The 24869-nt window shown below is 50.3% G+C and overlaps 1 protein-coding gene across 3 annotated transcripts; it reads left to right on the top strand.

The window, feature by feature from the left end:
* Positions 1-4006: 4006 nt before the first annotated feature.
* ACCS (1-aminocyclopropane-1-carboxylate synthase homolog (inactive)) lies at positions 4007-24869 on the top strand. Of its 3 annotated transcripts, XM_079928884.1 has the most exons (16): positions 4007-4274; positions 5602-5892; positions 7563-7622; positions 9805-9875; positions 11089-11158; positions 11637-11703; positions 13677-13774; positions 14867-14944; positions 15919-16019; positions 16661-16750; positions 18697-18742; positions 18858-18999; positions 20611-20753; positions 20860-21013; positions 21155-21248; positions 21595-24869. In XM_079928884.1, exons 2-15 carry the CDS (start codon positions 5602-5604, stop codon positions 21220-21222), a joined length of 1479 nt encoding a protein of 492 aa, XP_079785010.1. In that variant the 5' UTR covers positions 4007-4274; the 3' UTR covers positions 21223-21248; positions 21595-24869. The 3 variants fall into 3 exon arrangements, with proteins under 3 accessions (XP_079785010.1, XP_079785009.1, XP_079785011.1); XM_079928883.1 differs by having other exon boundaries at positions 21155-24869; XM_079928885.1 differs by lacking the exon at positions 4007-4274 and having other exon boundaries at positions 5244-5892; positions 21155-24869.

Genomic DNA, 24869 nt, shown 5'->3' with positions numbered 1-24869 from the left:
TACTTTTATATTTGATATCTAATAACTTCCATATTCTTGTAAATTCCAGGCCTGTTTTGTTTCTTATTCACATGCTTCATATCACCTTTTGAGAGCTAGATGATTTTTAAATTTTTGATTACACTTAATTTAAATTTAATTAAAATTTAATTAAAAATTAAATTTAGGACTTCCTTGGTGGGGCAGTGGTTAAGAATCCGCCTGCCAATGCAGGGGACACGGGTTCAAGCCCTGGTCCAGGAAGATCTCACATGCCACGGAGCAACTAAGCCCGTGCACCAAAACTACTGAGCCTGCGCTCTAGAGCCCGGGAGCCACAACTACTGAGCCCATGTGCCACAAGTACTGAAGCCTGCGTGCCTAGAGCCCACGCTCTGCAACAAGAGAAGCCACCGCACTGAGAAGCCCGCGCACCGCAACGAAGACCCAACGCAACCAAAAATAAATAAATAAATAATTTATTTTTAAAAATTAAATTTAGTTTTTAAATTCTAAAGCAGGTTATATGTGAAGAACACTTCTGGGGCAGATCAGAAAGGAAGGGAAACCGTGATGCCTAATTGGTGGAGCATTTTCTAGGTGTTGGGTGCAACGTCCCACAGGATCCTTTCACAGTCACAACCACCTTATACACGAGTGGCTCAGTGGCAGGATGGGGGCATAACTCCAAGTATGAGTTCTTTCCATTCTTGCCTTTTCGAACGGCTTTTAAAGTGAATCTCTGGTGATAAGCCTGAGGCCTTCCATTTTCACCTCTAGTGTTTCCAGCTGTTCAAATCATACCTCCTGTGCATTTCTCTGCAAAGCCTTTGTACATCTGAGCTTTAGTCTGAGCACCAATGCTGTGAAATGGGCAGAGTGGGGACTACCACCATTTTATAGATGATGGAAGAGCTGTTAGCACCCACCAATGGCTTTGGTCCGTCACTTGGGTTTGGGACCATTCTTCCTCTCTTGGGTAGGTTTGTAGCCTGATGCTTCAAGATGTTTTACACCAGAGAAGTTTTTTTAGAAATCGACTTGACTAGCAGACACAGAAAGGGAATTCATTGGATGCATGAGGGAGCTCATGGGACCAGAAGAGAGGGGGAAGATAGGAACCAGAGATGCTCTTGGCATCTCTGCTACGGGAGCTCATAGCCAGTCTCATCAGGGCGCTGTCCTGGGAGGAAGATATGATGCCTTCCATGGAAGCGATAGGCCATTGCTGTCTTCTTTTCCACTCAAGATTCAAATGGTTGACTGGGAAGAATTTAATTTTTTCCTATCCAGGAACACAGAATATCCCTCCATTTATTTAGGTCTTTAATTTCTCTCAGCAAGGTCTTTGTAGCTTTCAGTGTACAGGTCTTAGGCACAATGCCTTTCATGTTATTTTCAATGTATAGATTATTAATTTCATTTTTAGTTGTTTGTTGCTAGTATATTGATACAACTGATTTTATATCTATCAAGAACTTTGACGGCTCTGAGGTTTTACCTTACTTGCAAAATAACAGGTTTCATGGATGCTGGCTGAAGGCATGAGAATCTTGGGTCAGAGACAAAGGACAACTTATTAACTCACAGCAATAGCAGTAATCAGTATTGGCTTTTGGTTCCCCAAATCCTGATTCCTATAGGGCAAAGTGAAGGGAACCAAGGGATGCCTGTACATGCAATGGGGTGTGTTGCAGGAGAGGATAACCCAAGCTTAAGGAACCTAATTCTTTTGTAATGAGCAGTAAACCTGCCTGAACTTTGGCCCCGAGGGAGAAATTATCTTTATTATACTTAGTAGTAAACAAACCTACCCTTTTCTCTGGAGGCAGACACTATCCCTACCATCCAAAGTTGGTCACTGTACATATATGTGCACATACACACACACGTATGCACGTACATGTATGCACGTACTTACACATATATATAATCCTATACAGCCCAGAACAAAGGCAGTCAGTGTCTCTGCTTGCAAGACAGGCAGAAGCATGAGAGACCTGGGAAGAACCACCTCCTGACAGTATCTTGAGACCTTGCTAAATTCATTTCTTAGTCCTAGTCGTTTTGGAGGGGGATCTCAGTGAATTTTCAATGTACACCATCATGTTGCCTGCGAATAAAGATGATTTTCCTTCTTTCTTTTCAATATTTATGTCTCTCATTTTTCTGTTCTAATTGCATGGCCTAGAACCTCAAGTATATAATATTGAATAAAAGAAGTAAGAGGATATTCTTGCCTTGTTCTCAATCTTAGCAGGACTGAGTTCTGTCTCTCATTCTTAAGTACTGGACGTATTTTTCATACTGCCTTTACCAGATGATAGAAGAATTTCCTTCAATTCCTAGTTTGCTGAGAGATTTACCATGAATGAGGGTTCAATTTTTGTCAGATTTTTTTTTTTTTTTTTGCAGTACACGGGCCTCTCACTGCTGTGGCCTCTCCCGTTGCGGAGCACAGGCTCCGGATGCACAGGCTCAGCAGCCATGGCTCACGGGCCCAGCCGCTCTGCGGCATGTGGGATCTTCCCGGACCGAGGCACGAACCCGTGTACCCTGTATCGGCAGGCGGACTCCCCACCACTGTGCCACCAAGGAAGCCGAAACACCATATTCTTAATCGTACCATTTTATCCAGTCTGATGATCTTTTAACTGGTCTTTGGTCATTAATTTAATGTAATCATGGATATGGTTGTACTGAAGTCAATTATCTTGCTATTTGTCTTCTATTTGTGCCCTGTGCTCTTTGTTCATTCTTTCCTTCCCGCATGCCTTTTGAATTAATCAGGCATTATTTGGTATCCCATTTATTCTTAATTATACCTTTTGACTTTTTTTAAAAAGTGTTTGCTCTAGAGATTACAATATATATCCATTGCCCTCAGTGAGAAGTTCACAGTCCTTATAAGGATTTATTAAGATTCATGACCTGATCCCTGATCATATCTCCAACCTTTCTCCTGAACCCTGCAAGCTCCGGGGGTCGGTATTAGGCTTGTTGCAGTTCATTAATGTTCCACACGGACTCTAACCTTCAAGGCTCTATCAAAGGCTTTCTTCTGCTTCCAACACCCCACACTCCAGCTAGCTAACTAGGACTCGAGCATCACTTCCTAAGTGTTTAGGGTGAATGAATGTGTGTGTAAGGCTTCCTGTATGGGACCAATGCATGTGTGTGTGTGTGTCAGGGAAGGGGGCAGTGGTGTTAAATCTCCCTGCCGCATGCTTCCCAGGCACCCAGTAATCTTTCTTATTAGTTAGCACATTTGTATGTCTGCCTTCCCAGTCAACCATGCAGACCCGCTGTTTGTTTTGCCATCACCGTATCCCAGCACTTTGCAGAGATCTTGCTCGACACAGGCATTCAATAAGACTACTTACCTGAATTAAACAGAATGATATGACTTAAATGGAGAGAACTGGCTTATTTTACATAGAGGAACAAAAAGTCTTGAGAGCTGCTCAAGGTCACAATGTTAGTGGCAAGGCCAAAGCGAAGACAAGAAGTGGAGTGATCTGAAGACAGCCAAGTCTTCAGCCAGATCTGTACTGATGGATCCTGCTCATTGCTTTTCATGGAGAAAAGGAAACTTTTCCTACTCAAAGGCTCAGCGCGGGCGTGGGACCTTGGTGGTCTAACTCATTGCCAAACTCCCGGAATGTGCAGGGTCCCAGGCAGAGTTCACCAGATGTTCTGTAGAACGAAAAGAGGAGAAATTACAAACTCAGGTCAAAAGCTTTCATAGGGGAAGGATGTTTTCAGGATGCCCTTAATCGGAATTAATGTAAGTCCGGAAAGCCTTTTCCATGGGCCGCAACCAGGCATACATTTGTCCAGTAACCTCCGTGACTCTGCCTGTAAATGGGGACACTAAGGCCAGGAGGCAGAGGGAGGGGCCCCCGTGTGCCAGGGGCGGGGAGACCGGGGCGGGAAGGCCGCCAGGGCGCTGAGGCCGCAGAGAGCGGAGGTAGCAGTGGGCGGCCCGTCCCTTCCAGGCGGAGCTCTGGCCCTGGGCCCCCTCCCTTTCCGCGGCTTCCCCTCCCCGCCCCACGGTGCTGCAGCGTGTGCGCTCCCTGCGCGCAGGCCACACCCGGGAGTCTTGCGGCCTCGGGCGCGAGTTGACGAACTGTGCCCGGAACCTTCTGGGAAGCCCGACCCGGCGTGGACGGTCCCGAGTGCGAGTGCCTGGGCCCGGGTGCCCTGCGCACAGCGGCGGTGAGCGAGTCCGGGCGAGGATTCGGACACAGACTGCGCGTGCCTGAGTGCCGGCGGCGGCTCCTCCAGCTCCGCAAGTAGGTGCAATCCACGCTTTGCAGAACAGGGGGCCTTGCCCGGGCTCGAGGCCTCGCTGCAGAAGTCCCGGCCCTTCCGTCTCGAAGCCCTCGGCCAGACTTAGACTTCCTCCTCCCGGAGGCCGGGAGCCGGCGCCCGCGAGGCGCCCGCCGCCATGCAGGGGTCTTGCGCTCTGCCTTCCACGCTGTCCGCCCTCTCGTGGATCTCCGAGGCCCGGCCGCGCGGGTTTCGGGCTCTGGACTCGCCGCCGCCCCGCTGGACGCCCCGAGCCCGCCCTTCGCTCCCGCACGGCGCGCGCGGAGCCGGGGCCCGGCCGGCCCCCACCTCCAACCCGCCTCAGCCCCTCTGACCTGCCGAGGGCCCAGGCATAGGATGAGGGGGGGCGAGGTGAGGCTGGGGAGAGCCCAGTCAGTTGGGGGAGACCCCAGAAAAGACGTAGTGGAGCAAAATTTAACCGAGGAGCCCCCTGGGTTTCTGGGCCGCTGGTTGGTCCCCCATCATTTGGTGTTTGGGGCTTGTGCATCAGGACTGGGGAAAGCGGCGAGGAGTTATAATAACATATTTTACTGAAGTTTGTCCATGAGCCAGGATTTGTTCTAAGCCATTTACACTAACATATATTTATGTCCTCACTGCTACCCTATGAGGTAGTTACGGCTACACCCACTGTGCCCGCGAGGACGCTGGCTTAGAAAGTGGAGGAGTTCACATCTGAACGCAGGATGAGACCAGCCCCTCGCAGCGGCCACGCCTCCCCCACTTCGGGAGGGAGCGGGGGTGGGGCCTTGGGCTCTGCTCAGGGTCGTGCACTTGCACTTGTGGGAACCCCACTTGCTTCTTCTCAGGCCCCACCCATCATCGCCTCGAAACAACCAGATAATCTCATTTTATCCTTTACTTCTATTCGCAACAGTCACCACAAGACCCCTGGACTCCAGGCTCTTTCTACTTTAAGTCAGAGAATTTTAACTTGGCTTTTTGAAATTGACGTCGGCAAGAATGGAAAAAGAAGCTGGTGACTCTTCAGGCTGCAGAATGAAAAACTTCCACAAAAGTAAAACAAGCTGAAGCAGCCATTTATTCAAGTTGTAGAAAAGTAGCAAGTACAGCCCCTGTCTGTAGATCCTTAGCAGAGTTGATGCCTTGAAGCGATTGCGCACATGGTTACAGCTAGTAAGGGACACAGGAAGTGATGAGTATATAAACTTGAAGGAAGGGGCAGATAGAGAAGGGGGAGGGCCCCGTGACTCCCAGTTCATTTTTGTTGCTTGGTGCTAGGAAAGCCCTTGATCAGATCAGGCACTGAGTGCTTTTGTCTTTCTGCAGATGTTCCCACTCCCTCAGAAGGACTCCGGGACACCTACCACCTCTCCAGGTTCAGTCTCCACACAAGGCCTGCACAGTAACCATGGGGATGGTCTGGAAGGAGAATGCTCCGGAAAACCAGACCAGAAGCCGCTGAAGCTCTATGGAGTGGGTGATCCCACTGCCATGTTCTCCTCCGACAGCCCCTACCTGTCCTCTAGAGGAAGCATCATTAAATGGTTCTGGGATTCAGCAGAGGAGGGCTACAGGACCTACCACATGGATGAGTATGATGAGGATGAGAACCCCAGTGTGAGTGAAGGCCCCCTTCCCACTGGGACACAAGAGAGCACGGGGGGTGGAGGGGCGGGTACCCCACCTTGACCAACGGGGCAGCACACAGCTTGCTATTGTCATGTTGGAGTTGTGCCCCTTTGACTCCCAACGGGGTGTCTTATGTTGCTCAGAGAGGCCCCTGTATATTACCTGAATCAGAAAATGGCCCATTTATAATTAAGGGAATCTTGATTTGTGAGGGAGGAATTCAAGAACCATGGAGTGCTCTTATATGGATCCTGATCCACAGCCCATCGACTATCCAACTTTAGATCTGGGACAGAACTAGGGTTCAGGTTGCAACTGTTTCACTTTTGGGTTGTGTATTCTTGAGCTAATTACTTAATGTCTTTGAACCTCAGTTCGTCTCTATAATGGGATAGTAATACCTCCTCTATAGAACTGTCACAATTAAATGAGATCAGCTATGTAAGTTACTAGCACAGTGCTTCCACACAGAGCATTCAATAAATGGTAGTTGCTATTATTACTAATATTGCCTGCCCCCATTATTATAATTTATTACTAGTAATACCTTCAGAGGGTAGAGAGCTGTCACGAATAACCCTTTAATAATCTTTATTTGTTGAGCATGTACCAGGTGCTGACACTGTTCTATATACCAGGGTTACAGCCGTGAACAAAAATAAAGTTCCTGCCCTCATGGAGTTTATAGTCTAGTATGGGAGACAGACATACATATATATATATATATATATATATATATATATAATATGTTGGGATAAGTCTTGTAGGGAAAAATAAAGCAGGGTAATAGGATAGAGACTGGTGGGGTGGACTGGGGATATTACTATTTTATGTGAGGTGGTCATAGAAGGTCACTTTAATATGGTGACATTGAAGCAGAGACCTGGAAAAAGTGAGGGATTGTATTAGTTATCTCTTGCTGTGTAACAAAGGACTTCCGGTCTTAGCAGCTTAAACAAACAGTTCACAGTTTCTGGAATTCAGGAATCCGGGTGGTGCTTCAGGCTAAAGATCTCCTGGGAAGTTGCAGTGAAGCTGGGGCTGTGGTCTCATTTGAAAGCTTGGTGGGGTGGGGAGATGATCCACTTCCAAGCTCACTCACATGGTTGTTGGCAGGCCTTGGTTCCTCACCACGTGGTCTTCTCCATGGGGCTGACAGGGCCTCTTCTTGCGGTACAATGACCCTTGTTCCCGTTCCTGCCAGAGCACCAGTTTACTGTGTACATTCTTTCATCCTGTAAACTGAGGCTTTTAAGAGATACAGCGGTGTCTTGGGCATGTATCCAGCCTTCAGGGACTTCCCATCCAGTGGGGGAGATAAAGCCTGTACATCAGACCCTGTGACCTGGGACAGAAACTGACTAGTGCCGTAAAGGGGGACAGATAAAGTGCTTTGGGATCCAGAAGAAGAAAAGATCCCTTGCAGGTGGGATTTTGAGGAAGGCTTCCTGGAGGAGATGGCATTTGCACAGAGCTTTAGAAATGGGAAGATAGGATCAGGGAGCCATGTGGAGGGCATGGCTTGAGCAAAGGCCAGGAGGGGTGGTGGGAAGGGCGGGATTGCAGAGAGCTTCGCTTTGCTGCCTTGGTGTGCCCCCCGGGGCCTTCTGATAGCACCCTCTGCTGTGCTCACATGGCTCTGTACCTCTCACCTCCAGGGCATCATTAACTTGGGCACCAGTGAGAACAAACTCTGCTTTGACCTGCTGTCCAGGCGGGTAAGTCCCGGTGCACCTCTGGGTGGCATCCCCAGCTGCAAGGGGCTGTCTTCTCTGGGATTCCTTGGAACACTTCCCCCAGAGAGCCTGCTGCTTGCTTCAGCGGCCTTGGGGACCACTTTCCCTCCATCTTGGGAGAGTCACTTCCCCACTGTGATCCTCCTTCTTCACTTCCTCTGGCTCTTTCCCTCCTCAGTTCCTCCTGCTGGCTGGGGCCCTGCTCTCAGGGGGAGATACTCGGTGATGTGTGGTCAGTATTTAACAACTGGCCCTGGGAGAAAGGGGCCCCTGATCGGTAGCTTTTCTGATTCCCATAGTGTAAATGCCCCCACTGTGGCCGATATCAGGCTATTGCCGTGACATCACTGCATGCAGAGCTGGGAAGAGAGGTGCAGGGGCACCATCACGTGGTAGTCCCACCATGCAGACACATGGACGGAAAGGACCTCCAGAGCACAGATGAGAGCAAAGTGGAGTAACATAGACAGGAGCAATATTGTTTGAGCACTTTTTACCTTTGTTTTTACTGTAACTGACTTACATAATTTATATGTATAGTTTATATAATTTAATTTTTGAAAATGGTACAGTTTGCAAAATTCCTGAAATCAGATTTCTTTCTTTTATTTATTTTTTTAAATTGAAGTATAATTGCTGTACAGTATTATACAAGTTTCAGGTATACAGTAGAGTGATTCACAATATTTAAAGGTTATACTCCATTTATAGTTATTATCAAATATTGGCTCTATTCCCCGTGTTGTATAGTATATCCTTGTAGCTTATTTTATACCCAGTAGTTTGGACCTCTTAATCCCCTACCCTTATATTGCCCTTCCCTCTGCCTGCCAACTCACAGATAGAGAAAATAATCAGATTTCTTGAGCTGGTGTGAGCCATCTCTAGTAAACTGCTGGAACTATCTGATGAATGTGTCTCTCAAGGCCTAAGAGTTAGAGTTTGGAACTTTGGAGAGAGTGATCCTTAACCCAAAGGAACATATTTCCAAAGGGAAACATCTAAGCTGCAAGGGGAGAGGGGTGTAGGGAGTGGGGTTGAAAAGTCTGTTCTACCCAAAGCCAGCTCCCCACTCTAAGGCAGCTCCGCGCCATCCAGTAGAAATAAACTGTGAGCCACGTATATAATTAAAATTTTCTATTAAATAGTACAAAGAAACTGGTAAAATTCATTTTCATCATGTATTTTATTTAGCCCATTGTATCTAAAATATGGCTATTTCAACATGTAATCAATACAAAAAATTATTAATGAGATGGTCTGCATACTTCTTTCATATAAGTCTTCAGAATCCAGTGTCTCAATTCAGGAGAGTCCCACATAAGAGCCCCATGTGGCCAGAGGCCTCTGGATCGGACAGTGCAGTGCTCAAGGACGAAGGAGAAATGGAAGAGGCTGGGGTTATAGACACGTGCCTCATTCCCTTTCTTCCTTTTGGTCCTGCCGCCCAAGGCTTCTGCCTTCCCTCGACTTTGTGGGTGTGATGCCCTGGGAGTCACTAACCCAGCACCCAGGCAGGGTGGGGATGGCCTGGAAATGGCCACATTTTCCAAAGTGTGAGGTTGAGCTGAGCCTGCAGGAAGACAGTGGCCTGAGTCCCTCCATGACTTAGAGCCAAGACCGAGGTAGGGCACCTAGTTCTGGGACCTCTTCTGTCACCCCGTTGGAGGAGCTGAGGCGCGCGGTCTCCTATCGCTGCCTCTGCAAATCCACCCCTCTGGTTTTGTTGGGCGGCGGTGTTGTATAAAGAGCACTGGACTAGGCGTCAAAAATTCTGGTTCGTCTTAGCTTCGCCACTGGCCGGTGCTGTGATGTTGGCTGAGCCACCTGCCTTTTTTTTTTTTTCGGTCGTGCCGTGCAGCTCGCGGGATCATAGTTCCCTGACCAGGGATTGAACCTGGGCCCCCTGCAGTGGAAGTGCACAGTCTTAACCACTGGACCGCCAGGGAAGTCCCACACCCGACATTTTTAAGCCTCAGTTTCCTCATCTGCAAAATGGGCATGAGAATGCTGTCCCTGGGCTGCCCCTGTCTCAGTTTCTCTGATAAGCAGACCAAGCCCTTGGCTTTAGAAGCCCTGGTGCTGCATGGATGCAGGTGGCAGGGCTGGCCCTCACCATGAGTGTGTGCGTTCCTCAGCCCTGCTCTCCCCTGTCTGTCCCCAGCTGAGTCAGAGCGACATGCTGCGGGTGGAGCCGTCCCTGCTGCAGTACCCTGACTGGAGGGGACATCTGTTGTAAGTAGCACCTGTAGGCCAGTGGTTCTCAACCCCAGGGCGGTTTCCTTCCCCAAGAGACAGGTGGCAATATCTGGAGACATTTTTGGTTGTCGTAACTGGGAGGGGGTTGCTCCTGGCTTTTCTTGGGTAGAGGCAAGGGAAGCTGCTAAACCTCCTACAGTGCCCAGGACAGGCCCCTCCACAGGAAAGAATGATCTGGCCCGAAACATCAATAGTGGCGGGTTGAGAAAGCCTGCCCTAGGCTGAGGGCCTAGTCCTGGAGAGCTGGCAGTCATGGGGTCTCCTGGAGCATCTGCAGGGAACTAGTGCCTCCTGCCCATCCCACCCCTGCTTAGCGGCTCCCTGGCTTGGTTTCTCTTGAGTCCGAGGAGTGGAGAGGGCCTTCAGGCCAGGAGCCTTGTCTCCAATTTCTCAGTAGCTTTAGAGGAGCCAGAATCAGCTTAGGAGGAGATGGTTGGGGCCTTCGGCTGCTAAGATGGGAAATAGTAAGTAAAACTAATAAGAGTTTATATTTATTGAGCACTTGCTAGGGCCCAGATGCTGTCCTAAGGATTTAGTGCTGGAGCTGGACTTGATTCCAAGAGTAATTCCAAGCATGTGCTCTTATAATAATTAGGATGGTGGCCCTAGAGACTGACCACTGGGCTTGAGTGTGGACTCTGCCACTAACCAGCACGTAACCAACTCCTTCAAGCCTCAGTTTTTTTGTCTGTAAAATGGGGATAATAATAATAGTAGTTGTGTCATAGGGGTTTTATGAAGAGTAAATGAGGAATATTCTCTAAATAACACCTGCATAAGGTAAATGCTTGTAAATATTGGCAATAACTATGATAATAGTTATTGTTATAATAATAATTATATTATCCTACATTATATTATATATTTTATTATATTAATGTGCTACTATTAATATTAGCTAGATCTGTATAGAGACTGTTACTTTTTGATATTCCTGCAGTCTGCTGATTAGGTGGGGTCAGGTGTCCTAGAACTACTGGAATGGAAGTTTCCACACATGCGGGTAGTGTTGGGACCGAGGAGGGAGGTGGGTACCAAGGAGCGGAGACAAATAGTGATCGTATTCCCATCGTGGGAAGCAGAGAAGGGTAATGGCAGCTGCCTGAAGATTCGCCAGAGGAGCTTTGGGATGGACTTGGGGTCGGAGCCCCTCTGACAAGCACTGCCCATCTGTCTGTCTGATCTCCAGCCTCCGGGAGGAAGTGGCCAGGTTCCTGTCTTTCTACTGCAGGAGCCCCGCACCCCTTAAACCAGAGAACGTGAGTAGCCCCCTCCCCTGCTCCTTCCTGATCTTCTGCCCCCTCCCCAACTTTCGGCTGGCCAGGGGTAAGGTAAGGTCACTTAGTTTTGATTTGGAATTAGGAAGACCCCCTCCCTTCCTTCCCCTCATCCTAGATATTTAGAGTTTGGGTATAATTTCTGCCCCGCTTTGTTCCGTGGCCCCTCTTTGCCTCCACACCTTCGGGCAGGACTCTGAGTGACCAGCTCCCTCTTCCTTGCTCAGTTGATCTAGAACAGGGTCCCCACGCATAAGCCACACAAATGGACTTGGCTGTTAGTCAGGAGGGGCCTGCGGGTATGACCTGGCCCTCCCTCTGTGCCCTGGCCCTCCCTCTGTGCCCTGGCCCTCCCTCTGTGCCCTGGCCCTCCCTCTGTGCCCTCCTGGGTTAGAGGCTGCAGGCCCTTGCACCCTCCTGGGACAGATTCATCTTTATCCCGTGGATGTGTCACCCTCAGGTCGTGGTTCTGAATGGCTGTGCCTCTCTCTTCTCCGCTCTGGCCACAGTGCTGTGTGAGGTGGGGGGTAAGTAGACCGCAGCCCATTCAGTGCCAGGGGCTGCCCTGTGCCTGCAGTGTCCCTAGCGGCCTGTCCTCGAGGCCTGCATCAGGGTGCTTTTGCCATAACAGACTGTTAGACCACAGGGGGCTTAACTAAGGGGCCTGACAAGACACCAGGGGTTGGCAGTTCCAGGGGAAGTCAAGGTGATGCCAGGGTTCTGGGCCATTTCTCTGTGACGACCTCATGTGACAGCATGTCCTAAAGCAGGAAGAGAGGGAGGCTGTGCTGTGCCTGTCTCTTTTTTACTGGGAGGGAGGAAATGGGGCTACTCTTTCCTGGAAGAGTCCCCGCAGGGCTCCCCTTGCATATTTCTGGCCAGGACGGACTCACAAACCCATTCCCAAAGCAGTCCCTGGCGAAGGGGAAGAGAACGCTGGTTGGCTTAAACCAAACTTGCTTCATCCCCCAGGGCTGGGGGAAGGTGCACCTTCCTTGGACTTATTGCTGGTCATAGCTGAAAAGTCTGGTGCTCTCTTAGCAAGGAAGAAAACTGGAATGGCTGTTGAGTGTCGAGCCAGCAGTGCTTGCTGCAAGAGCCATGGTCAAATCAAGGACGTATTGACCATAGTCATGGTCAGGGGCTGTTGGTTGCCAGGAATAGAGACCCACTCATATTAGCTTAATTAATAATCATAATTTAGTAACGTTTATTGACCACATACTACGTTTCAGGCGCTGGCCTAAGGCTAGGCATAGTCTGTCATTTAATCCTCACTCTAACCCCGATGAGGTAGGTTCTGTGCTTATTCCCATTTAACAGATGAGGAGATTAAGGCCCAGGGGTTAAGTTACTTGTTAAAATAACACAGAGAGACGTAATAACCAAGTTTGGAACCCTGAACGGAAGATTCATCACAAGGATGTAATAGGCAATTTCCTACCCGTTCTAGAACCATCAAGAGTAGAATTAGCGTCACACTCTCTGTCTCTCACTGGCGTGTGCAGTCCCCCTCCCCCGCTTCTTATGCAGGCCTCTCTCTGGACCCTGCTCAGCTCTGTTTGGCCCAGGTTGTTGGCTCAGCTCTGACTCCACAGGACCTTTGCATTCAAGTGCATGTTCTCATCTCACAAGGATCTGTGCTGCTTGGAGCAAAGTCCTGAGACAGAGAGAACGTGACGGGTGTCTGGCCAGCCAGTGCATTGGCTCCTGGGGTCATTTGTCTACCTCTGGCCCAATCTCTGTGGCCGGGGGAGGGAACATGTAGGGCAAAGTCTGCCCCTTCCAGAGATGTGAGGCGGGGGTGGGGTTGTGCTGAAGGGAAAGCTGCGAAGGGAGCAGCTTGACCGATGCACCCTCTTCAGAGCTGGAGGAGCACCTTTACCTCTGCCTTAAGCGGACCTTGGGCGTCATCTCATCAACCCCTGTGTCCACAGCGGGAGTCTTCTGCATGACACCCCCTCGCCACCGAGCGGTGTCAGCCTTTGGCTTCAGTGCCCCCAGCGGGGGAGCTTTCACTCCTCCAGAAGCAGCACATTCTGTCTCTGGGCAGTTCTGTGTCTTGTCAAGTTTTCCCATTTGTCACACCCAGATCATCACCCTGCAGCTTCGACTCCTGTTCCAAGTCTGTGCTTGCAGTAACCCAGCATGTCGTGTGCTTCCGAGGGATCTAAGCTTCAGTTTCCTCATCAGTAAAGTGAGGATAATAATAGGACTTACTCCACAGAGTGATTGTGAGGATCAAACGAGATTAAAAATATAAATATTTAGCACAGATCCCCATGCATATTAAGTGCCCGATAAATGGTAGCTACTAATTATTAGAAAAGGGACTCAGTGGATCCCAGCTTTAGAAAGGGTTTGGGGAATTGAGAGAGGGAGCGTGTTCCCCAGATGTTCCCCAAGCACACTGAAGGCTTGGAGAGGCGTGGGGTCAGTGGACGGGGGTCTGGGTGTTCCGGCCAGAGGGTGACGGGCCCTGGCCCACTCCTGCCCCCAGAGGCTTTCCTGATCCCTGCCCCTTACTACGGAGCCATCACGCAGCATGTGTATCTCTATGGCAACGTCCGACTGGTCTGTGTCTATCTGGACAGTGAGGTAAGAGTTCCTGGGACCCCAGGTTGGACCTGGGCCTTCCTGTAGGCTGAGATGTTCCTCTGTCTGAATTTGAGGGTAGAAATGAGAGGAAGTCCATGCCGAGGCTTCTGGGGTTATGGCTGAAAGGAGAGTGGAGCCTTCTGCTGGCCACGGCTGCCCTTGCCTAGGTGCCCTGGGGACACCCGATCTTCCACCTCTGAGATCCCTGGGGTCGATGCAAAAGCCAAGGGCAGCCCAGGGAGACCACACCGGAATGGTGGGGTGAGAACGGGGCAGAGCAGACCTCAACATGGAAGCCCACGGACCCCAATCAGTGGACCTCAGGGGGCTCTTCCCCAATCCTAGGAGCCGTGAGGGTGTCCCTGATGTGATGGGGTGGGTGGCAGTGAGAGAGGAGTGACCCCCCTGTGTTTTTCTGAGATTGTTCTAAGAGGAGGCTGGAGATGACAGGGGTAGGAGAGGCCCCAGAGTCCAGGTCTGGGGGAGGGTCCCTGAATTTGGCTGGTGGCCCCAGTGTCCAGGTCTGGGGGGGAGGGTCCCTGAATTTGGCTGGTGGCCCCAGCGTCCAGGTCTGGGGGGAGGGTCCCTGAATTTGGCTGGTGGCCCCAGTGTCCAGGTCTGGGGGGAGGGTCCCTGAATTTGGCTGGTGGCCCCAGCGTCCAGGTCTGGAGGGAGGGTCCCTGAATTTGGCTGGTGGCCCCAGTGTCCAGGTCTGGGGGGAGGGTCCCTGAATTTGGCTGGTGGCCCCAGCGTCCAGGTCTGGGGGGAGGGTCCCTGAATTTGGCTGGTGGCCCCAGCGTCCAGGTCTGGGGGGAGGGTCCCTGAATTTGGCTGGTGGCCCCAGAGTCCAGGTCTGGGGGGGGAGGTCACTGAATTTGGCTGCTGGCCCCAGCGTCCAGGTCTGGGGGAGGGTCCCTGAATTTGGCTGGAGGCCCCAGCGTCCAGGTCTGGGGGGGGTCACTGAATTTGGCTGGTGGCCCCAGGGTCCAGGTCTGGGAGGAGGGTCCCTGAATTTGGCTGGTGGCCCCAGGGTCCAGGTCTGGGGGGAGGGTCCCTGAATTTGGCTGCTGGCTTTTGTGGATCTTCTTCCAGGTCACTGGGCTGGAGACACGCCCCTTCCAGCTCACAGTGGAGAAGCTCGAGATGGCGCTGGAAGGAGCTAATTCTGAGGTCTGGGGATCAAATTAAACCCAAGGCTGGAAGGCGGGGGGGCCTGAGCAGGGCATGGACCCCCTTCCTGTGGCTGATCTCCTGGGAGTAGTGGTGGCACTACGTGATGGGGACGGGGGGTAGGGTGGTAGCATGGAACCGTTCTGGGGGTCAAGCGGGAGCCTGCCCATGGAGGGCTTCCTGCTAGAGAAAGACTCTGAGACTCTCAGTGTACAGAGAATCAACTAGAGAGCTTGATTAAAAATACTACCCCCCCGGGCTTCCCTGGTGGTGCAGTGGTTGAGAGTCCGCCTGCCCATGCAGGGGGCACGGGTTCGTGCCCCGGTCCGGGAAGATCCCACATGCCACGGAGCGGCTGGGCCTGTGAGCCATGGCCGCTGGGCCTGCGCGTCCGGAGCCTGTGCTCCGCAGCGGGAGAGGCCACAGCAGTAAGAGGCCCGCATACCGCAAAAAAAAAAAAAAAAAACCTACTACCCCTCACTTCTCCCGATTCTGACTCAGCAGGTCAAGCATGGAGCTTAGAAGTCTGTGGTTCAGCAGTCTCTCTGGTGATTTGGGGAGGTGGTCCCCCTCACTCTGAGGGGATCTGAGGCCTCCCAAAGAAAGGCATAGACCAGCAGCCCTCCAGTGGTTCCTGTCCAGTCCACTTTTCAGAAATCTGTCAATCTGTTTTTTTTTTTTTAACCTTGGTCATAAAATCCATATATGCCCACTGTGGGAATTTTAAAAGTACAAACCGCCACCCATAATTCTACCAACAAAGGCAACTTCTACTGGCGTTTGGGCATATTTCTCTCTGAGCTTTGTTCTCTGCATTTGTTCTCTTTTATAGCTGATACGATGCTGCAGATATAATTCTTTGCCCTTATTCGTTTCGTGTTGGGTGGTGAACACATTTCCCTGGGATCTGGCCCAGTGGGACCGTGGGGCCTTGGGGAGGAGCTGAGGGTCTCCTGTCCCACTGATGGTTTCAGGGTGTGAAGGTCAAAGGCCTCATCCTCATCAACCCCCAGAACCCTCTGGGTGATGTCTATTCCCCAGGAGAGCTGCAAGAGTACCTGAAGTTCGCCAAGAGGTGAGGCACCCCACGCTCACCCCGTAAAGCGTGTGACGGATCAGGGTTCTGATGTGAGCTTTGGTTCAGGTCCTGTTACCCCCTTTACCCCACTGTGGGTTTCTACCTGCTTTGGCCCTTTCTGGCAGTGGAATCAGGGGGTAGGGGTTGGTGGGATGCTACTTCTCTCTTCCTTTTTATAACAGCAGCTGCTATTATTGCCCGCTCTAGGGGCCCCGCCCCCTGCTAAGCACCCTACATGCTCCAGCTCATGTAATCCTCCCAACGACCCTATTAGGTACAGATACTGTCATTATCCCATTGACTGCAGCTTAGAGTGAGGGGTGGAGCCAGCTGTGAATCTGGGTCCGCCTGTACGTAACTGTCTTGCACTTAACTGTGGCTGGAGGTGCCCGAGGGCTCCGCCTCCCCCGTCCCCCCACATTGCTTCAGAATCCCCACTGTCATCTGCCTTGTGTGTGCACGGCTTCTTGTTTGCTTGAAAGAAATAGACAAAAGAAGGGTGTTCCTGGAAAAAACAAGTTTGGTAACCCTGGGCTAGACCGTGGTCCTTCTGGATTTCCGATTCACTGCCATCCCACCCTGGGGGATGCATTTGGTCTACCAGCCAATCTCTCTCCTCCCCCCGACCTGCCCTCCAGGCATGAGCTGCACGTGATGGTGGATGAGGTCTACATGCTGTCTGTGTTTGAGGAGTCGGTTGGGTACCACAGTGTCCTGAGCCTGGAAAGGTGAGCTGACTCTGCCAGTCCCGCACCCCTCCGCCCACCCAGGACAGTTCCCCTTCCTCCCAGCTAATCCTACTGTCCTCAGGTCCCCTAACGAGAAGAAGGGAGGCTGGGCCAATCAGTGGTTTTCAGATTGTTCTGTGGTGGTTCTGAAAGCTCCAAGGAGTGGTCTTAGGATTCCTTGAGGGAAGGCTGGGAGGGTGGGAAATGGGCCTCCTCTGCCGTTTCCCTCATCTCCAGAGTGGCTCCATTTTCACTCATTCACTCATTCATTCAGCAGATACTTCTGGGGCGCCCTGCATGTGCCAAGCCCTTCCAGCTATCGGAGCTTTTTCATTAGATGTAGTTTGAGTCAAGAACGTGTGGCCGGAACACCTTTGGAAACAGTTGGATCGGATCATCTGTAAAATCTGCACATCTGGCATTTAGGGATTCTGACAGTTCCTGATACTCGTTGAGATCTTTCAGCCCTGCTGGGTCCTTTTGTTACCGGAAGGGGGACCCCTTCCAGGACCCGAGAGTGGGCTCTTGTCTAACACTCCGAAATGAATTGTCTGAGGAGACACGCGTACTGACAAAGCAAGAGACTTTGTTGGGAAGGGGCACCTGGGTGGAGAGCAGGAGGGTAAGGGAACCCTGGGGAACTGCTCTGCCACGTGGCTCGCAGTCTCAGGTTTTAAGGTAATGGGGTTAGCTTTCCAGGTTGTCTCTGGTCCATCATCTTGCTCGTGCCCATACTTGATCCAATTCAAGGCCCTTCCTGGCGGTGCGCACATCTCTCAGTCAGGATGGTTTCCCGTGTGAGGGTTTCTGGGAGGTTGGTAGAACATATTATGGGCTGGCGTCTCCTCCCTCCTTTGGGCCCCTCCTAAAGTCTTCCGGCTGGCGGTAGCTTGTCAGCTCCATATTCCTTAGCAGGACCTCTTGTTGTGAGATAACTTGTGCAAGTGGTGATTATCCTGCCTGGCCAGGGTGGGTGGTTTCAGTCAGTGGTTCCCGAACGCTTTCCTTTGCTCTGCTCAGGCAGTCCTCGCGAAGCTCTGCCAGGTGGATGGCACGTAGGTTGTTCCTCCCCTTTGCATATGGATTAGGAGAGTGAGACTCAGGGAAGTAGGGATTTGTCGCTTCCTGTGGGCCAGACATTATGCTGTGCTGGAGATGCATCAGTGAACAAGAAAGATATAGACCCTCCTTATGTGGAACTTGTCTTTCTAGCCGGAAAAAAAACCATAAAAAAAAACCCCAAAACTTTTAGCAACTAGATGCACAGCTAATCGTTTGATTATTGAAAAGCAGACGTCTGGAGAGCCAACAGAGGATCTGCTTGGGGTACCAATTGGCCTGGTGTACTGGGAGGGGGTCAGAGAAGGTCCGCTTGAGGAAGCGATGCTTGAACTATGCTCTACGTCAGCGGCTGGCAAATATTTTTGGATCAGATGGCAAATATGTTAAGCTGTACAGGTCATATGGTCACTCACTCAGCTCTGCCATTGTAGCATAAAATCAGCATGGGGGCTTCCCTGGTGGTGCAGTGGTTGAGAGTCTGCCTGCCGAGGCAGGGGACACGGGTTCGTGCCCCGGTCTGGGAAGATCCCACATGTCGCGGAGCGGCTGTGCCCATGAGCCATGGCCGCTGAGCCTGTGCGTCCGGAGACTGTTGCTCCGCAAAGGGAGAGGCCACAACAGTGAGAGGCCCGCGTACCACACACACACACACAAATCAGCCATGGGCAGTACGCAGGTGGGAGAGCGTGGCTGTGCCCCCTTAGAGATTCGTTTACAAGAACAGGCAGCAGGCTGTAGCTGGCTGACCCCTGCTCTAAAGGATGTGTAGGAATTGGTGATTCAAGAGATGAAACCAGACTCATCTGTCTCCTCATTTGTTCAACCAAACATGTGAACTCCGACGGGTCTGCGTTGCCTCTGTTCCCACCCTGTGCTCTCCGCAGGCTGCCTGACCCCCAGAGGACCCACGTGATGTGGGCGACCAGCAAGGTGGGTTCCTGGCTGGCCTTGGGGGTGTCAGGGGGAGGTGAGAGGGCAGAGAGGTGGGTGGAACCGGCTTCCTCTGGGAGGGATGTCTGCCTCCCACAGTGCCTTTCTCCTTCAGGACTTCGGGATGTCTGGGCTCCGCTTTGGCACGCTGTACACAGAAAACCAGGACGTGGCCACTGCGGTATCCTCCCTCTGCCGCTATCACGGCCTCAGTGGCTTGGTCCAGTATCAGATGGCACAGCTGCTCCGGGACCGTGGTGACTGCCTGGGCCTGGCCACCTGAGGATGGGGGAGGGTTGTAGTCAGACTGGGACTGGCCAGGGGTCATGGGTGCTTCTCCCATGAGATGAATTTAGGGTGGTGTTTGAGAGTGCCAGCTCTGAGCCCAAACCACGTTCATGTCCTACTCGGTCACATCCCAGCTATGTGGTCTATTCCTTCACCTCCCTGAGCCTCAGTTTCCTCTTCTGCAAAACAGGGATCATAATGGTACCCGTCTTGTAGGGTTGGTGTAATTTGTCATTCAATTAGAATAGCACCTGGCATATAATAGGCACTTAATATGAACTCATTGTTATTAGCTGTGAGCACTTGAAAAAGAGCAGAAGCTACTAAGGGAAGGTTGTTACAATGGAAGTGTCTCTTTCTGTGCAGGTCTATTCTGTTCCTGGGTTCAGATAGTGAGTTTAGATAGCAAAGGTTACCTGTAATTGCCACCATTCATTGAGCCCCGTGAGATGCTCTCAATCTCATTTGTCCCTCCCCAGAATCCTAGGAAGCAGGTGTTTCTGCATTTTCCCCATTATTTTATAGATGAGGAAAATCAGGACCGGGTAGTACACACCTGCTATAATAGCTGAATTTAAAAAGATCCTGATAGTATCATGTGTTCCTGAGGATGTAGAGCAGCTGGAACTCTCACTGCCAGTGGGAATGTTAAGGTGGAGCAGCCACTTTGGAAAACGACTGAGCAGTTGCTTATACAATTCAACACACACTTACCTAATGGCCCAGAAATCCTGCTCCTAGATATTTGCCCTTATGGTCACACAAAAACCTCTCCATGGATGTTTATAGCTGCTTTATTCATAATCACCCCAACCTGGAAACAACCCAAATGTCCTTCCACAAATGAATGGAGAAACAGACTGTGGTTCACCCTCACACTGGAATACTACACGGCAGTAAAAGCCATGAGGACACAGACCCGTCTCAGAGGCACTGTGCTGAGTGAAGGAAACCAGTCCCAAAAGATTACATTACTGTATGATTCTACTTACGTGACACTCTGGAAAAGGCAAAACTACAGTGATGGAGAACAGACCAGCGATTGCAGGGAAGGGGGTGTTGTGACTTCAAACAGATAGCACAAGGATGTTCTTCGGGGTGAGGGAACCATTCAGTATCCTGCCTGTCATGGGGGTTACACAAATCTATGCATGTGTTAAAATTCATCGAACTGGACACTGAAAACAAAGGTCAGTTAAAACAATGGGGATCAAGGAGGTGAAGTTGCCCAAGGCCTCACGCCTAGTCAGTGGCCACACTGTGATCTGAGCTTCCACCTGGGTGACTCAGAAGTGTCACTATGTAAGTGGGTACACCTCTGGTGAGGGTCTGAGTCCTGAGGGACTTTGTGTCTGGGCTCCTGAGAATGTCATGCAGGCCCTGGAGCCCTCAGGGCCAAGGATCTGGATTTAAGGTGCTTTTCACTGAATATTCCCATTGCCCCCAATCAACCAGCTACAGGAGGGGCTCACCCAGCTTTGGCAGCTCATGGCCTTTTTCTTTTCAGCATTTAGACTCTCAGGCCAGAGCGGAGGGTTGATGGCGAGGTTGATCTTCTGGCTTCTCTTTCACCCAAACAGACTGGATCAACCAAGTGTACCTGCCGGAAAACCACGCCCGGCTCAAGGCTGCTCACACCTATGTCTCAGAAGAGCTCCGGGCCCTGGGGATCCCCTTCGTGAGCCGTGGGGCCGGCTTCTTCATCTGGGTCGACTTGAGGAAGGTAATGCAGGTGGAAATGCAGGTGGTGGGGGCAGTGTTAAAGCTGCCCCCAGCAGGCAAGGGCAGGGGGTCTCATTCTGCATCCTGAGCGCCTTTCACCCTCCCAGTACCTGCCCGCGGCCACCTTTGAGGAGGAGATGCTGCTCTGGCGCCGCCTTTTGGATAACAAGGTGCTGCTGTCCTTTGGCCAAGCCTTCGAGTGCAAAGAGCCTGGCTGGTTCCGCTTGGTTTTCTCTGACAAGACCCACCGGCTTCGCCTGGGTAAGCGGTCCGCCTCCTAACTGCGTCCTTCATTCTGCCCTCCCTCTTCTGGCCTCACCTGTGGCCCCAGCAGCCAGAGCTTGCTCGTCCCCACCCACCCAGCATCCGTGCTGACCCTCACTTCCCCTTCTCACATCCCAGGGATGCAGAGGGTCCGGCGGGTGCTTGAGGGCCAATCCCAGGTGGCAGAAGACGCCCCTTCCTGCTAGACCTAGGAGCCGAGCGGTCCACACAGGTGAGCTGGTCGCTGTCTTGTGGCCACAGGGCCTGGCAGCCCCTGTGAAGACTGATGGTGGATAAGCCGTTTGCCAGGCAGATACCCTTCTTGGCCTTGCCCTTGAAGAAGAACTGCTCCTTGCTCTCCCGGTGGCAGCGAGACACGCCTTAAGTCGTGGTCCATTCCCCTCCTCGGCTATTAAACAAAACCGGGAAAAAAACTAGAAGCCTCTGCTGTGAGTCATTTATGGAACAGGGGGAGTCGTGACTGCTCCTCCCCACAGCCCTCAGCCCCCCAGGACATGAAAACAAACTACCTGTACCCGCTTTTGTTGCTGCCTGCATTCTTCTGTCTTTGTTGCCAGGGAAACAAGTCAAAGGAGCAACACACGTTAAGAGAGCGTTTGCCCCCAAAAGAAAAAAGAGTGATGATTTCTACAAGGAGAAAGGAATTAATTCTGTATGTTCAGATTACTCTCCCTGCACATAGGATGTGTGGGCCTACAGCACACCTGGGACCTGAGACCTGGGACATGGGACCAGCCCCCGCGTGGGCCGAGGTGAACGGGTCCCCGGCGGGAGTCAGGAGGGGCGACTCTATCTCCGGGATACTCTTCTTCCTGGGAAGGAGCTGCCTTTACTGCTGGTCTCGAACCGGAGCGACCTAGCCCTGACTGTGCTGGGAGATGATGGGGCCCTGAACGGAGGCTGCAATGGGGACAAGCTCTGACCCAGGCTGGCCTTTCCACCTTAAGCATCAAAGGGCCGCTCACCCCTTCCCCAGGGGTGCTTTAGTTCAGAGCTCCAAGGAGCTTTCTGAACCAGCCTTAAAGCTGTGGGCTGAGGACCCTTCTCGGGTGCCGACACTCCTGTTTGGAAAAGCTGTCTTCCTCTGTTCTTCTGTTTAGAGCACGTTGGTGAAATCAGCGTTTACTTTCTATAAACCATGCTCTGTGGCTTCGGATCTGTCTTCCTCTTTCTGCCTTTCACTCATTCCTCCTTCCTCCCTGTCTTTTCTTGAATACCTTGTACATGCCGGACACTGCGCTAGGTAATTTACATGCATTGTTTCTAACTCTAACCACCGTGGGAAGCTGGCAATGTTAGCCCTCATTTTAGAGATGAGGAAACTGAGTCTCAAACAGATGAAACGATGTTTCTGAAGTTACATTGCTAAAAAGTAGCAGGGCCAGGATTCAAGTTCAGGTTGGTTTGGTTCACAATCTTTCCACTCCGCCAAACCACAGTCCCGAAGGATTCTTGGACTTTTCCAGTCCTGAGAACCAGGCTTCATGCTGTCATCGTTCACCTTTCATTATTTTTCAACATCGTTGGCTAAGTAGCACTCGTTTCTACTCCCACTTCCAGGATACGTTGATGCCAGGATTTGCTGTACTGGGATGCCTGCCGCTTTTCCGGAGGTCAGAACAGAATGGCCATGTTGACGGCCCTACACGTCCTCGCCAGAGACCTCTGTTGTGACGCTGCCTCTGTTGTTGAGGGTCCCCTGTGAAGGACCCACGTGATAAATTCCGTTTAAAATTTTCAGAAGGATGACTCCTAGCTCTCCCTTAGAGGGAATCCAAGCAGGTTTCCTAGCAAGGCTGACTAAACTAGGAATCTGGATCTGAACTGAGCTCATTGGTTTGAGTAGAGCTGGCTTGTGCTCTGCTGAATGGTTGTGTTCCATATGTCTCCCTTTCTGGAGCGTGGACTGGACATCTCCTACACCCACCTCACATCTTCTCTGCTCACCTTTCTGCTCTGCCAGTTACTACAGCCATCAGGTTTTGTGTTCTCTCCTTCTCTTTTCCTCTGTGTGGCTTCATTTTCAGACATGCTCCATTCAGATGGTGGCAAGATGGCTTCCAGGCAGCTCCAGGTTACATGGTCCTTGTAGCAGACACCTATAGGGTATTAGCAAGATAGACACCCTTTCTTCCTCAGCATTCATTTCTCTCCTGCCATAAGAGGCCAGCAGGCCTTACCTCAATCATCTGCCCATCCAGGGGAACCCAGGTTCTATTCATCTGTCCACTCTGCCATCCTTAGTGGGTTGGCTTTTCCCCTTCAAGCTTATTTCCTCATTGTCTCAATATGGCTACAGAAGCTCCAAACATCACCTCCTCACCAACCACTTCCAGACACAGAAAAGAGAGTATGTTTTTCTGTTGCCTCCTTTTCATTTTATTTCATTCATTTAAAAAATATTTGTTTAAGCCTCAGATTTGTAGGAGTTCTTTGTATGTCTGGAAATGAGTATTTATTTTGCCAGATACTCTTCATTTATTAACATTCACTTTATCATTTTCTTTATTCTCCTCCTGAACATGGAAATGACCTTAGAACACTTAACTCTCACTCCTTTATTTTCATCTCCTGCCATATTGTTGACTAGTATTTTAGTTAATGCCTCTTTGTTGTTGTTGTTTTTTTCTTCCTCTGGAAATTGTGCTTTGAAAAGTCATGACAACCCCAGTTTGGTCGAAGACCTGGTCAAATAGAACCTCCAGTTCTGATGTGAACATTTCTAACAACAGTTCTAAGACTCTCAACAGGATATTTAATGTTTGACACCATGTTTTCTTAGACTCCATCACCCTAAGTCAAAATTTAGGGCATTGTTTTCCCATAAAGAGTCTGAAAAAGAGTTCAAAAGAAACTGAGAATGGTAGTTGCCTATGGGGTAGGGAAACTGGGAGGATGGGAAACAAGGACAGGAGTGAGAATTTTTACTCTTTCTTTCACTGTTTTGGTTCTCCTGGGTTTGTTTTAATGCTTTTTGTTTTTAAAACCACATGAAAGCTGTATACAGTAAAAAAAGAAATAAACTTAAAAATTCTGTTTAGGGAAAGTACCTAGGAGAGTTACAGATACCATCTAGGTCTAGTACTGGTCTCATGTCTTTTGAGCTTCTGCTAAAACACTGCATTCAATTAATTTTTAAAAACTGAAGTAAAGTTTACCTACAGTGAATTGGGCAGATCTTAACTGTAAGATTCAATGTCCTTGACATCTGTATATACATCTGTGTAACTAATATCCTATCCCCGTCATGATGTGGAACAGTTCTATTACTGCAGAGAGTTCCTTCAAGCTCTTATGTAAGTCTCCCAATCTCCTACAGGCAGCCACCACTCTGATTTCTAGCTCCATGCATAAAGTTTCCCAAGGGCTCATATAGCTGTTCACCTTTGTGTCTGGGTTATTTTGCTCAGCTTCATGTTTTAGGGTTCATTATTTACATTTACATGTATCAGTACTACATTCTTTTCTCTCTATGTGGTAATATCCCCTTTTCACTCCTAATAGTCGTAACTTTTGCTCTCTCTACTTTTGTTTTTGTCATGAACAGTCTTGTACTGGTTTTATCAATTTTACTAGTTTTTCACAATGAACTATTACTTTTGTTAATTCTATTGTATTTTTGTTTTCTAATTTGTTAATTTCTTTTCTTTAGGTGTTTATATGAGTACATGGGACCTATAATTTTTGTATAAAGGGAAAATCATTATTTTTTGCTCCTTTCTTCTGCCATTACTTTTCCCCCCTCACCTGCCAAAGCTACTGTTATTCCCTAATTTAAAGAAAAAGTACAAAATATGTGCATCATACTGTACATACATTTTATCTCATAAGA

Source organism: Stenella coeruleoalba (assembly GCF_951394435.1).
Source record: "Stenella coeruleoalba genome assembly, chromosome: 8".
NCBI classification, from domain to species: domain Eukaryota; kingdom Metazoa; phylum Chordata; class Mammalia; order Artiodactyla; family Delphinidae; genus Stenella; species Stenella coeruleoalba.
This window is presented reverse-complemented; position numbering and strand designations above follow the sequence as displayed.

Excerpts from the sequence above, each read along its gene's own strand:
- ACCS (XM_079928884.1), top strand. The coding sequence starts at position 5,602 with ATGTTCCCACTCCCTCAGAAGGACTCCGGGACACCTACCACCTCTCCA. Across the intron at positions 7,623-9,804 it reads TTGACCTGCTGTCCAGGCGG|CTGAGTCAGAGCGACATGCT; the intron begins GTAAGTCCCGGT and ends GTCTGTCCCCAG. Across the intron at positions 16,751-18,696 it reads AGTGTCCTGAGCCTGGAAAG|GCTGCCTGACCCCCAGAGGA; the intron begins GTGAGCTGACTC and ends TGCTCTCCGCAG.